Source organism: Arabidopsis thaliana, chromosome 4 (genome assembly GCF_000001735.4).
Source record: "Arabidopsis thaliana chromosome 4, partial sequence".
NCBI lineage: Eukaryota > Viridiplantae > Streptophyta > Magnoliopsida > Brassicales > Brassicaceae > Arabidopsis > Arabidopsis thaliana.
In genome coordinates, this window is record NC_003075.7 from 14,528,269 (window position 1) to 14,540,094 (window position 11,826).

General features: G+C 36.4%; 6 protein-coding genes across 8 annotated transcripts; 1 reads left to right on the plus strand and 5 right to left on the minus strand.

Annotated features, from left to right (window-relative positions):
- The first annotated feature begins 241 nt into the window (after positions 1 to 241).
- On the plus strand, positions 242 to 1,246 carry AT4G29650 (Cytidine/deoxycytidylate deaminase family protein). The gene has a single exon (NM_119110.2). It carries the CDS (start codon positions 319 to 321, stop codon positions 1,072 to 1,074), a length of 756 nt encoding a protein of 251 aa, NP_194694.1. The 5' UTR covers positions 242 to 318; the 3' UTR covers positions 1,075 to 1,246.
- Positions 1,247 to 3,332: 2,086 nt separating this feature from the next.
- Positions 3,333 to 4,186, minus strand: AT4G29654 (Protein kinase superfamily protein; the record flags this gene model as incomplete). The annotated part of the gene is made up of 4 exons (NM_001160803.1): positions 3,333 to 3,568; positions 3,644 to 3,783; positions 3,875 to 3,946; positions 4,158 to 4,186. The coding sequence occupies 4 exons, from the start codon at positions 4,184 to 4,186 to the stop codon at positions 3,333 to 3,335; spliced, it is 477 nt and encodes a 158-aa protein (NP_001154275.1).
- Positions 4,187 to 4,668: 482 nt separating this feature from the next.
- On the minus strand, positions 4,669 to 5,805 carry PRA1.C (prenylated RAB acceptor 1.C; the record flags this gene model as incomplete). Of its 2 annotated transcripts, none has more annotated exons than NM_001341974.1 (1): positions 4,669 to 5,805. In NM_001341974.1, exon 1 carries the CDS (start codon positions 5,749 to 5,751, stop codon positions 5,179 to 5,181), a length of 573 nt encoding a protein of 190 aa, NP_001329495.1. In that variant the 5' UTR covers positions 5,752 to 5,805. The 2 variants fall into 2 exon arrangements, with proteins under 2 accessions (NP_001329495.1, NP_001031750.1); NM_001036673.2 differs by having other exon boundaries at positions 5,179 to 5,691.
- Positions 5,806 to 5,912: 107 nt separating this feature from the next.
- On the minus strand, positions 5,913 to 7,088 carry EMB2752 (embryo defective 2752). Its single transcript, NM_119111.4, has 2 exons — positions 6,712 to 7,088; positions 5,913 to 6,346 (listed from the first exon to the last, which is right to left on the minus strand). Exons 1-2 carry the CDS (start codon positions 6,901 to 6,903, stop codon positions 6,227 to 6,229), a joined length of 312 nt encoding a protein of 103 aa, NP_567830.1. The 5' UTR covers positions 6,904 to 7,088; the 3' UTR covers positions 5,913 to 6,226.
- A 50-nt stretch (positions 7,089 to 7,138) lies between these two features.
- ACHT2 (atypical CYS HIS rich thioredoxin 2) lies at positions 7,139 to 9,088 on the minus strand. 2 transcript variants are annotated; one of them, NM_119112.3, is made up of 4 exons: positions 8,589 to 9,088; positions 8,108 to 8,287; positions 7,829 to 7,993; positions 7,139 to 7,614 (listed from the first exon to the last, which is right to left on the minus strand). In NM_119112.3, the coding sequence occupies exons 1-4, from the start codon at positions 8,838 to 8,840 to the stop codon at positions 7,504 to 7,506; spliced, it is 708 nt and encodes a 235-aa protein (NP_567831.1). In that variant the 5' UTR covers positions 8,841 to 9,088; the 3' UTR covers positions 7,139 to 7,503. The 2 variants fall into 2 exon arrangements, with proteins under 2 accessions (NP_567831.1, NP_849469.1); NM_179138.3 differs by having other exon boundaries at positions 7,239 to 7,993; positions 8,589 to 9,084.
- Positions 9,089 to 9,369: 281 nt separating this feature from the next.
- AT4G29680 (Alkaline-phosphatase-like family protein) lies at positions 9,370 to 11,574 on the minus strand. The gene has a single exon (NM_119113.4). It carries the CDS (start codon positions 11,287 to 11,289, stop codon positions 9,799 to 9,801), a length of 1,491 nt encoding a protein of 496 aa, NP_194697.1. The 5' UTR covers positions 11,290 to 11,574; the 3' UTR covers positions 9,370 to 9,798.
- Between the last annotated feature and the right edge of the window lie 252 nt (positions 11,575 to 11,826).

Genomic DNA, 11,826 nt, shown 5'->3' on the forward strand with positions numbered 1-11,826 from the left:
ACCTATACTTTTACCATTCTTCATTACATTTACTTTCTACTCATGCAACTAGAAAATTAACCATAACTACTTTTCTTAAAAATCTGTTTCATGAGAATGGAAGTGTTGCAATCACCTTTTTATATATCTTGTCGTAAGTAATTGTTTGTGTATACGAATGAGTAAACACGGTTTTAAAAAGTACTTTGACAATAAGCAAACAGACACAACACACCTCTATAAATTAAAAAACAACTATAGGCTTGCTTCCACTTCTCATCTTATTTCATATCTTTAAACATATAAACTCCAAACACAATCCTAAATCAGACAGAGACAATGACACAACAGCTCAAATTCATTCTCACTCGTGAAGAAGCAGCATCCAAAGGCGTCTCCAGGCCCAGTGACTTAGTGAAGCTAGAAGAAGAAGCGATGATCCTGGCTAGGGCTCCAATCTCCGGCGTCCAAGACGCAGTCCTTGGACTTGCCTCATCCGATCGAATCTTCTTAGGCGTCAATGTCGAATTTGAAGGCCTTCCTCTTCACCACTCCATCAGCGCCGAGCAATTCCTCGTCGCTAACCTCGCACTCAACTTCGAGCAAGAACTCCACGCTTGCCTCATTCCGTCTAGATTCTACCTCGAAAGCTTCGAGGAAGACGTCCCTCTCCTTCTCGTGCCGCAGAATAACCGCCTCGCCCACTCGGATCCATTTTCCGCCGCAGAGATCTGCTCAAACCCCGAGCATTGTTCTCATCTTAAGTGTAGGGCCCTAACGGCGGCAAACAAATCGAACGCACAGTATAGCAAGTGTCCGTCAGGGGTGGCGCTGATTTGCGAAGGGGAAGTTTACGGAGGATGGTGCATTGAATCGGCGGCGTATAACCTTAGTTTGGGACCAGTACAAGCGGCGCTTGTTGATTTTATGGCTCGTGGCGAAGGCAAAGGGTTTGAGATGATCACTGGAGCTGTGCTGGTGGAGATGAATGATGCGAAAGTGAGTCAAGAGGCCACTGCGAGGATTCTTTTGAAGACTATAGCCCCCGGGTGCAATTTCAGTGTCTTCCGTTGTCACAAGACCGCAGAAAATTGAAGCATGTTTATGCTGCCTTGATGATAGATTACTGATGCGTATACTAAAGATGATAGATAAAAAATGCTAATATAAAGGAAACTAACCCAGTGGGGGAATTACACATGCATATTCTGGTGATTAAAACTTATGATGATAAAATAGTATTAATCATAATTATGTTATGTTTTGGGCTTCTTCTTTGGTTTTATGTATTGTTACCTTAATTACCTTTTAAATAATGTCAATGCATAATCTTTCACGATGTCAATTCACTTTGCACTTAGAAATGTCACTGTTTTTGTTTGTCACAATACTTGGCTCCAAACGAATAATATTCTGAATTGCTTTTGTCATTACGAATAACATATTGTTCTATAAACCTACGATTATCCGATTTTTTTCCTACATTAGATACGGACCTTATTAAATCATATATTATTGTGTCTTCTGTTTATGATAAAATTAAAATAAGAATCTGACGTAATAAAGTTATCGAACCTTTTTTGGTTTTGCAGAAGCAAAAAAAAGTAGTAAAATAGATATCTTTGCATGAATCTCCATTAGTTGGTAAAATAAAAGTCTCACTTCCAAACGTATCGAAGTAGAGAATAATGTGGTCCACTGACCAATGGCAAAACTCCTACTAAGTGCGCAATTGGATAATAAGAATTTAGAAGGGTTGAATTTAAGGATTATATATTTGTTTTTCACAGAAGATGGTAACAGCTTCCATGAACTCCTAAAAGTCTTATTACAAAAGTATAAAGATTTATTTAATTTCCACATTTTTGTTTTTACTATATTCAATACCATGAAAATGTGACGAACTACAACTATTGAATTATTATTTAATTACTACTCTTTAGCACATTCCTTTCTAGTTTCTACTAAGCTACTAAAGTAATCCTAACTACTATGAAACAAATTTTCTTTGGAAAAAAGGTCACGAGTCATTATGCATCTTGAATAATTTTCTTATTTTATATATTTACTATTCATACCATGAAAATGTATTAAAGTAAAATTATTTCATTGATTTTGACCACTCTAATTTCTACTAAACTACCAACGTAATCCTAACTACTTTTTGTTTGCTTTGAAAACTGGTTCATGAGTTAATTTCAACAAGAAAAAAAGAAAAATGGTTCCTGAATCACACATGAATCTTATAATGTAATCACTCAATCTAGTTTGTATGTTGTAATCTTACATACGAGGTAAAGACATCGAAGTAGAGAATAACGTGGTCCATTGAGCAAACTCCTGCTAAGTGTTAGGGCCGGCTCAACACTATCAAAGGCCCTAGGGCAAAATAACATTTTGGGCCCATAAAACCTTTTTTGGGTCTTTTAGTATATAAAAAAAAAGGGGAGATTTTTATAAATGTACCAAATTTTATTAAAATCTTGAACAATATACCCAATATATGGATATTTGAAAACTACAGATTTTTTATTGAAGTTTTACCATAATTAAATATAATGGATAAAATTAATTGACATTTTCTAAAATAGTTTGAATATCTAATTTCTTAAATATAAACAGTTTAGTTTAAAAATAAAATTTGTTATAACTAATTAATCAATTTATTTAGTGTCTTATTTCTAATGGTTTCTATTTATTAAGGACAAACATGTCATTTTAAAACCAATATAAAATATATTTCAAATAGTGTAATATTATAGTGTAGATTTCAAATTAATACTAAAATATAAGGTATACAATCAAATTAATCCTAAAGTAAAACACTTCTGCAAAATTTATATAACTAGTTGTTTATAATCATATGCCAATAATCACAATACAATAACTTCTTAAAAGCAAATCTAAATGTAATGTCAGAACAATATAAATCTAGGAATTTCCAATGTTACATGAAACAGAGAAGATTTTTTACATATTGGTACATCAAGCTCTACATTCAAGATATCTTTCGAATAATGTATATATTAGCTTAACTTGCGAGAGGGTAAAACCCCAAAGATTCAATAAAGAAACCCTAAATTGAAGCCCAAGAAATTCAATAACGATACCCTAAATTGAGACACGAAAACCTTGAATAAAGCGAAATCAAAATAAAAATTGAGGCATAACAAAGCTATATATACTAGTGAATAAAGAATCCCTGCTTCACATTGACCAAGAAACCACAAATTTGAAACAAAAATCATGACGAAGAGGTTAGACTTTGAACTTAATCATATTCAAAACTTACACTTCTACTATACAAATGAACCATAAACTCTACATCACACTACATATCTATAGAAGTTCCATCAAACCACAATGATACCGCTGCTGCTTCCCTCCATCTCTTGCTCCTTCCATCTCTTTACAAGTTCTAATACACTTGTGTCCTCCCTGTCGTTGTCTACGATTTCACTAGGCTTCCAAGTGTCACAGAGTGAGGTAAGTGTAGAGACAACATACTTCATCTCTGGTCTCTGAGTGAGCTCCTTGGCGCAGCAGTGAATTGCTAGTCTCGCTACGTCGTCAATGATGTTGCGGTTCTCTTCATTCACTTAAATTGTTTCGTCAATGGCTTCTCTAAAAGAGTTTTTGTCGATGCAGACTCTCCTGAACCAACTGAGAATGTGATGTTCAGCATCTGATCGCTTCTTGTCTAAAGCTTCCTTGCTTGTGACTAACTCCATGAGAATAACTCCAAAACTGTAGACATCAGCTTTTGTAGTTACCCTTCCAATCAATGCACTTACAAAGTTTAAGCTGTTAGATAACAATAACATTGGTGATCCGATGTAATAAACATTAACAGATTAGAGAAGAAGCATACATGCGTATTCAGGTGCCATGTAACCATATGTGCCGAGGATAGACTTTGTCATGATTGATTCGTTGCCCTCTGCTGTAGATCGGGTCAAACCAAAATCTGAAACCCTACAAAAAAACAAAAACTTTTAAGAGAAAAATAACGGTAATATCGATTGGACTACTTTTTTCGATCAGCTTTTTTGTAAAATTTGAGGATATTAAATGATCGTATTTAAAATTATTGTCAAAATACTTAGATTTGTTATTTTTGATCCAAAAAGTTCAAAAATATATATAAAGCATGATAATAACGAAATAATAAACAATACATCCTCAAACCAACTATTTTAAAATGCATAGAGTTTGGAGGAATAAGGAGAAATCTTGAAAATTTATATATATTTTGCTTGTAGTTTGCTTTTGTTTTTCTTATGTTTTATCTTCTTTTTTTGCTTTAAATTAAACATGATTAACAAACTTTATATTTTGGTAATTCTAGAACACTATAACATATTAAAAAAATTATAAACAAAATAATTCTTCATAGACAATATAAACCTATGTAATTATCTCTTTGAAATAAATAAATTAAATATGTTTATTAGGAATAAGTCTTAGTTGGTTTTGCTTAACATTTACCAAATGTAAAAATATTGTATTCACTCTGGGACTAGGCCGGTTGATATTAGCGAGACGTCTAAACCACCTCAGATATTTTAGAGAGTTCCTTTTAAACACTTATCTCTTTTACAATTATCTAATTTTTTTACTAAAATAAAAATTTAATTGTATAATCAAATTATAGTAAAATATTAATATTTTTTTTATTTGAGAATTTTTTGGGGTTCTCTTTGTTGGAGATGGTCTAACTACTTCTTCATGTCGTGTCTAAAAAGTAAAATGGTATATATAGCCAAATCCCTATTGCATTTGAACTTGATAATTGTTGTGATAAAATTAAAAACTAGATCATTGTTCATATAAAGTTACAACCTTTCAATTCGTAATTGTTGAAAATGAGAGAATCGATTGGATAATTTGTAATAAGTGATAACTGAGAAGAGGATCACACTTGTCTTCGTTATTGTATTGGCTTGTTGGAGATAATTAGATAGGAATTCTATCATAGGATAATGTTTTTAATCAGCACGCAAAATTGCCTTTTATTTGTCACCAAGGTCTCTGACATGCATCAGTACATCAATATCCACATCCTGAATTTTGATCGCAAAAGAGCTCAAGTTCTTTTTGCAGCATGTTAACGTTCCTTCACTGGATATGCGTTGTTTTGAACTATGTAGACAAATTCAGGAAAGAAAAACTGAAAATCTTGTGCTCAATTGTGAAGACTTAAGAGGAAGAAGAAAGTGACGAAGATGATGTGTTCATTGCCACTTTCTCTTCATCATCTTCCAAGACGAACAACATCTCTGTATTCCTCCTACACATGCCATGAACCAGAACAACGGGCAAACCAGCCAAAACCCCGATCACAATACCGCGGGATACATCTGTTAGTAGAAATATACCGATCGTGAGGACCAACAAAACCAGCACCAAAGTAGAATCATCGATCACACTGCCAAATATCACCCATGGTTCATTATCACGGGAGTAGACATATAGCCATGCTACTATCAAGATAACAAAGACGGAAAGGTGGACGGGTTGCCAAAGCATGCTGATGAAGATACTAACAATGAAGATAACAATGTAGTTGGTTCGAAAGATCATGATGTTGGATTTGATTCGTTCAGTGGCAACGCTAAAGGAGATAGGAAGGCTAAAGGCACTACATTGGACAAGTTCAAGCCATGGCCTTTGAGAGCTAAGACCTAACGAGATCAATTCTTTGGCTCGTCCTAATAAGCTCAGGCTCGACGAAGCATTTTCTTGGGATGGTATAGTGCCATAGGTTGTCATATTCTTTCACAAGCAACAAACAAAAAAAAAAAGGAAGGAAAGAAACAGAGTACGTCCCCAGAGGAATCTATATGGACTAAAGAATGTGAAGCAACCTAATTTGAAGAGAAAAATCTGTGTTGGCTCAATGTTTCTGAGGTAGTTAGATCATCTATCTTATTTGGGAATGTTTTATTTCAGGACACCAGAAGAGAGGCAGATACAAGCAGAGATATTCAAAGGAATGAATGGATACCCTTAAACTTCTCAAATCAAATCCTTATACTATAACGAGACTGTCATTACATGTAATTTCTAGAAAATAGATTCTTAAGAGAGTCATTAGACTCGAAATACAGACACAAACATTCTACTGAACCAAAAGAAGTTTTTTGATATACATATACTAGTGAACCAGTATAAATCCATTTATATCTGCGTATCAAAGTCGGAGATACATCCTTCACCATAGTCTCTGATAGCCTAATCGTTAGCTTCACTGGCTGCTAGCATCTGAAGCAATAGCCTCACCACGATAAACTCTCCATGGTCCTCGATAGAATACTGGCTTCATCAGAGGCACTGTTTTCCCTGGGTGCTCTTCCCAAAACTTCTCCTGTTTACAGAGAGTGGAGTAACATAAAGTTCACACTCAAACAAGAAACATAACTGATACTAACACAAAACAGTGTAAGAAACACATTGACAAAGAATACAATATACTACAGAACAATGAATTAGATTAGATACTAATCAAGACGTAAAAGCTTCATTGAAAGACCTAATGAACCATTCCCATGAAAAGCAATTCAAGTATAGTTCTTTTCATGATCACACAATCCTTTATTAGTAATCAACAATGAATCATTTCCAATTTTATCACATTTCGAACCCTAACATTTACCAATCACGAGAATCAAATTAGAACCCACAAATCTAATAGCAATTCCGGGCCTGAATCGATAACAATACGAAGCTGACCTTGTAGAGCTGCTCTGTAACTGCAGCGCCGATGACGCCGGTGTAAAAGGCGGCGACATAGATAGTAATCAAAGTTGTGAAGGTTTTTGGTCGACGGTAAGGTTCGATCATTTCCCAAACAGCAAATCTCTCGAACTTATTGTACTTATAATCAGCATATTTCCTCCATAGTTGGCTCCACACTCCTTGCATCTCTCAGATTTCTCTCTTCTCAAACCTTCGCCGAATTTTGGATTTCTCCGTCTAGCTGTTTCGCGGCGGCGCGTGGGAACCTGAGAAAAATCTGATATCAAAAGGCAAGACTTTAAACGTTAAAACGTTTACCAAACAGTCCTCTTATTCCTACATGTTTTAGTTTTCAGCCCTTAACTTATCTTTAACACTTAAAAGTCTTGAGCTCACATTTGTAAATTTTTAAAAAATCTTATTTGATATGATTCTTGTAAATTTGTAAATTGTAATCACAACACATGATTATTGTAACCATTGTGCTATGTATTTGTTTTTCACTATCGTTCGGTAAGTTGAGAAAGTTATAAATTTACCCCAAAACTATGGAAATGAGACTTATGCAACCTCACATGACTTCATCAATAAGCTTGCTTTAAAGCAATAAAGAACAGCAGTAGTGAAAATACATTTGCAATTGACTATTAGCAGAAGAATCGTAACTGGCTTTAGGAAGTATTCTTTTACACCCAAAAATATGACGATATACAGAATTTTAAGCTGAGTATTTGCTTGAGCAACCAAAGATTGTTGCCTTAGTAATATATCTAAAAATCTGGCACTTCAACTTGATGCAGCTGGTTTGGCTAATGTTAAGCCTTCAGGTACCTTGGCTGGACCGAGGCTGCAACGATCGGTATTGTGCAGTTGGATTGCATCTTTTATCTTCTGAAACTGAATACACACAAATATTCAAAAGAAGAGGATGTCAAATAGTAATCAGAGACAGACCAAATGCATTCAACCGGTTTTGGTATCAATATCAGCAAAGGGTCTATAATATTTGATAGATCCTATCGAAAAAGAACAACGAAGTAGTTCTCTTTGTTTGAAGCGTTATGCCAAGCTCTAGTTGCGGAAAAGGTGAAACCGAAATAGCCTTCTTTACCTTAGCAAGAGAACATGAGAATGACTCAAGCTGACCATCAGCTCCACGGTAAAAGTGGAAAAAAGGAAGCACTCTCACGTTCAAACTCTTGCACATCGGTTTATTCTCATCAAAGTTTACTTTAAGGAACACTATATCGGGATGTTCCACCGCTGTCTTGCAAAGCTGAAAACATTTTCAAAACAGACACAAAAAAAACATCTAAATTTCTCACAGAATCACGAAAGAGAAATGAAACTCTTATAGTTTCATGGAATAGATACGTCACATGACACTAACCTTTGGGAACAATGCTCTGCAAGAAGCACACCAAGTTCCATAAAACTCTACAATAACTAATCTTTCACCCGCACCGCTTAAAGCGCTCAAGAACTCTTCAGTAGAATGAATATCGACCATGTTTGGAGCATTCCTCTCCCACCATTTCGGTGGCTCTGTCTCGGCTACATTTTCATCTACCTACACCACAAACCCACATCAGAAACATAAAACTATGGCCGAAAGCATCACCATCTAATCAAAGCAATCAATAGCATCACCGTCTCTAACAAAAAAACTGAAACTTTAGACTAAATTCTAAACATCTGAAGTGGAATGAGAACATAACAGTGAGCTAAGGTCACAATTCACGTTTAGGCTCTAGCTAGAGGCGAAAGACCAAATCGAATAACAAGAGATCAGAAATGGGCTCAAGAGTCTCAATTTCCAAAAGGGTATACGATTTACGGACAGAATCAGCTAAAAGGCAAGACATTTGTACCTTGACACGAACCACTTGGCTCTTGGGTCGTCTAAGGGGGAGATGGCTTCCGAGACCAGAAGATGGGTGGTAATGAGAAGACGAGCAGGAAGGAGAAGATGAGAGAAGACGCAATCTCTTGTCGGAATTCAGATTCGAGTTTGGAGGTAAGCAAGGTTGCAGAGGATTAAGAGCGGTGGCAAAGGAGCTGAAGGACGAGGAGACACGAATGGCTTGAACCGACGTCGTCGTTAATCGCACAACTCCAGCCATCTAAATGCACCCAGAGAGAGAGATAGAGACTGAGATTGTTCTTGGTTTTGAATCTTCTCCGAGAGATCCTCTAAGGAGAAGAAGATCAGAAACTGTCTGGTTCAGATTCCAGTGATATTTCTCTCATCATGTCTCTCCAATTATACATAGACGCGATTTTTCAACATTAAATAGCGTTTAAACCGCCATCATCCACTTGGCGTTTTGTCGATATGATAGTTGAAAAAGCGTAAACGCGTTTTTGTTTCTCCGTTAGAATCGTGTTTTAACACGGAACGCAGATAAGTAATGCTTTTTTCTTTACACACATAACAAACTTATTTACTTAAATGCCATCTATGTTTATTTGTTATTTGGATCCCAACTTTAATTGATGTACAAACACAGAAAAATCTAAAGAAAAATATCAAATTTGAAGGCGATTTGGGTTTAATTAGATTCGTATTTTTGATCAATCAAGTCTAGCATATACTTAGGTTTGATAAGTTTTCTACTTTCGATCACGATTTTAAAAGAGGAAGGTTCTTGTTATAAGGATTTAAGTGAATCTGTTCTGTTCCAATAAACTAAGCAAGTAATGAAAGAAAAAACATAACATGTGATGCAACAAAATCATTGCAAGAAAATAGGACACATCGGTGATAAGTGTTGATAATTCCAACATACACTAAATTGTTTCCAATTATTGGCAAAGAATCGAGTATCCAATTCAAAGCATTGTTTCTTTGAAGGAAAGTACAAAGCTTCCAATCTTGGCATCAAATGTCAAGACAAGTTTCATACTCCGAAATACTACAATACGTTTTAGTGCAACTTCGTGATGAAATCATACAAAAACAGCAATCAGATCAAAACGCATAAAACGTCTAAGAGGTCAAACGCGTTTATGTTTTGACAACAAAGTCTCAAGAGTCTAGACTGCCTTTTATTGACAGAAGAATAAACTTACCCTACTCTTCTACACGCGTGGCAAGAGAATGCTTGAAGAAAACTCATCAGATCCATTGTTTGGTGCTGCCTTAAGTCCTAGAATCGAACTGATCACATTGTATATCTGAACATTCTCAAAAGAAGGCACTTTCCTTCCTTTTGAGAACATAGGACCATGCCCGATGAATATAGTTCTCATCGAAAAGAAGGCATTGTCATACCCGTGAGCTCCACCGCATTCCTTGGCTTTACTTTTCTTCTGCTCCACCTTGAAGCCCTCATCGACTAGTCCTATAATAGGCGGGATGCGGTCACTGTCTACATAATGCAGCCTGCTAGGTAAATCCTCTTTGAGATAAACCTTCAAGTACTTCCCATTCTCTACTTTACCCGAGCTCAAACCTTCGTTTATCTTAGCCACTATATCCGCTGCATCGTGCCCTGAAGGGGGTTGAATCGCTAGCAACGGAGTGTAGTACTGTACCCAACTGCTAGGGATTTTGATCCAAGGAGCTAAATCATCTAAAACCACCAATTTTTTATCGCAAGTTCCAACCATTCCATGATCACCAACCATAATCATAGTCACATCCTCAAAAATCCCTCGTTTTTCTAACCCATCAATTAATCTTCCTATTAACCGATCAATGTTAACTACAGCTTCTGTGATCTGAGGATCATCAGGGCCAACTTGGTGACCTTGATGATCAGGATCTTCAAAGTAAAGCGTCATAAAACTCGGGATTTCGTTACTAGGCAAATCGAAATAGCTCAAAATAGTATCAACCCTATCATCAAAAGGAACAGAGCCATTGTAGTTTTGACATAAACCTTGAGGACAATTCCAAGAGCCTTTGTGTACCTCAGAGCCAGGCCAGAAGTAAGTAGCAGCCTTAAGTCCTTGGTTCACAACTGTCTCCCACAAAGGCTCACCTAACCACCACTCTGGTTCATGACTAGCCATTGTGAAAACGTTCCCTGTTTCTGGATCAACAAAGTGGTTATTGATGATTCCATGATAAGCTGGGTATAGACCTGTGACGATAGAGTAATGGTTAGGGAAAGTTAGTGTCGGAAAAACAGGGATTAGACCAGTCTCAGCTTCGGTTCCGTTGGCTATTAATCTGTGGATGCTCGGTAGTTTGGTCTTGAACTGGTACCCGAAACGAAACCCATCTGATGAAATCAAAAGAACAACAGGCTTGTCGAGTTTCTTGAGCGGACGAGCTACGGATCTGTCGAAAGCTGGTGACTTTGAGATTTGGTTTAAGGAAAGGACAGGTTTTTGAGAAGAGAAGAAGAGGAAGGCGAAAGCTGAAGCGGCGGATAGAGCGATGCAGGTGACGAGAAGTAGAGATGTGAAGATGAAGCAGCTTGAGATGCTTCTAGTGGAAGAATCAGAACCGGAGGAATCTGTGTGATTGTCGAGAAGTGCGATTGATTGGCTTGGTGGGTCTTGGTCTTCTTCTTGTGGAACTGATTTAGGTTTTTTAGCTGATAATGTGTCGCCGGAGATCATTGCTTCTCTTCTGATTTAAACCCAATTGGTTGATGATGATGCTTCTCTCAAAATCTCAGAAAGTTATAAACTTTTATGTTTAGATTAATAATTAATTTAAAAAGACACGATCTCGTGAGTTTGCTTAGCTTTTAGTACTTGGAGTAGTTCGTTGGTAGTGAGTAGTGACTTCCACATTCCGTTTTCCATGGATCGAGATTTTTCTAATGGACGCTCCTGAATCAGCCACGTTTCCGGGTAAGAAGTCCATCATTCTTACATTTTCTTCTTTTGGTTCGAGTAGCTTCATAGCTAAAGTGCGTAGATGGCTAAAGCTAATAGACTTCTTACTTGATCAGTTACTTCTCTTTCACCATTCCATCACCTTTTTTCCTTTTTCTTTTTAGAATTGGGCTTGCAAATAAATTTTAAGGAAAAAAAATATTACAAACCAGTTTTATGGGCCTAGCCCAGTGAACATACTTATCCCACTTACTCTTATGGTCCTAGTCTAGTAGTCTTTGTAGACTTGTAATATCAAAGAGACCCGGTTTAGTA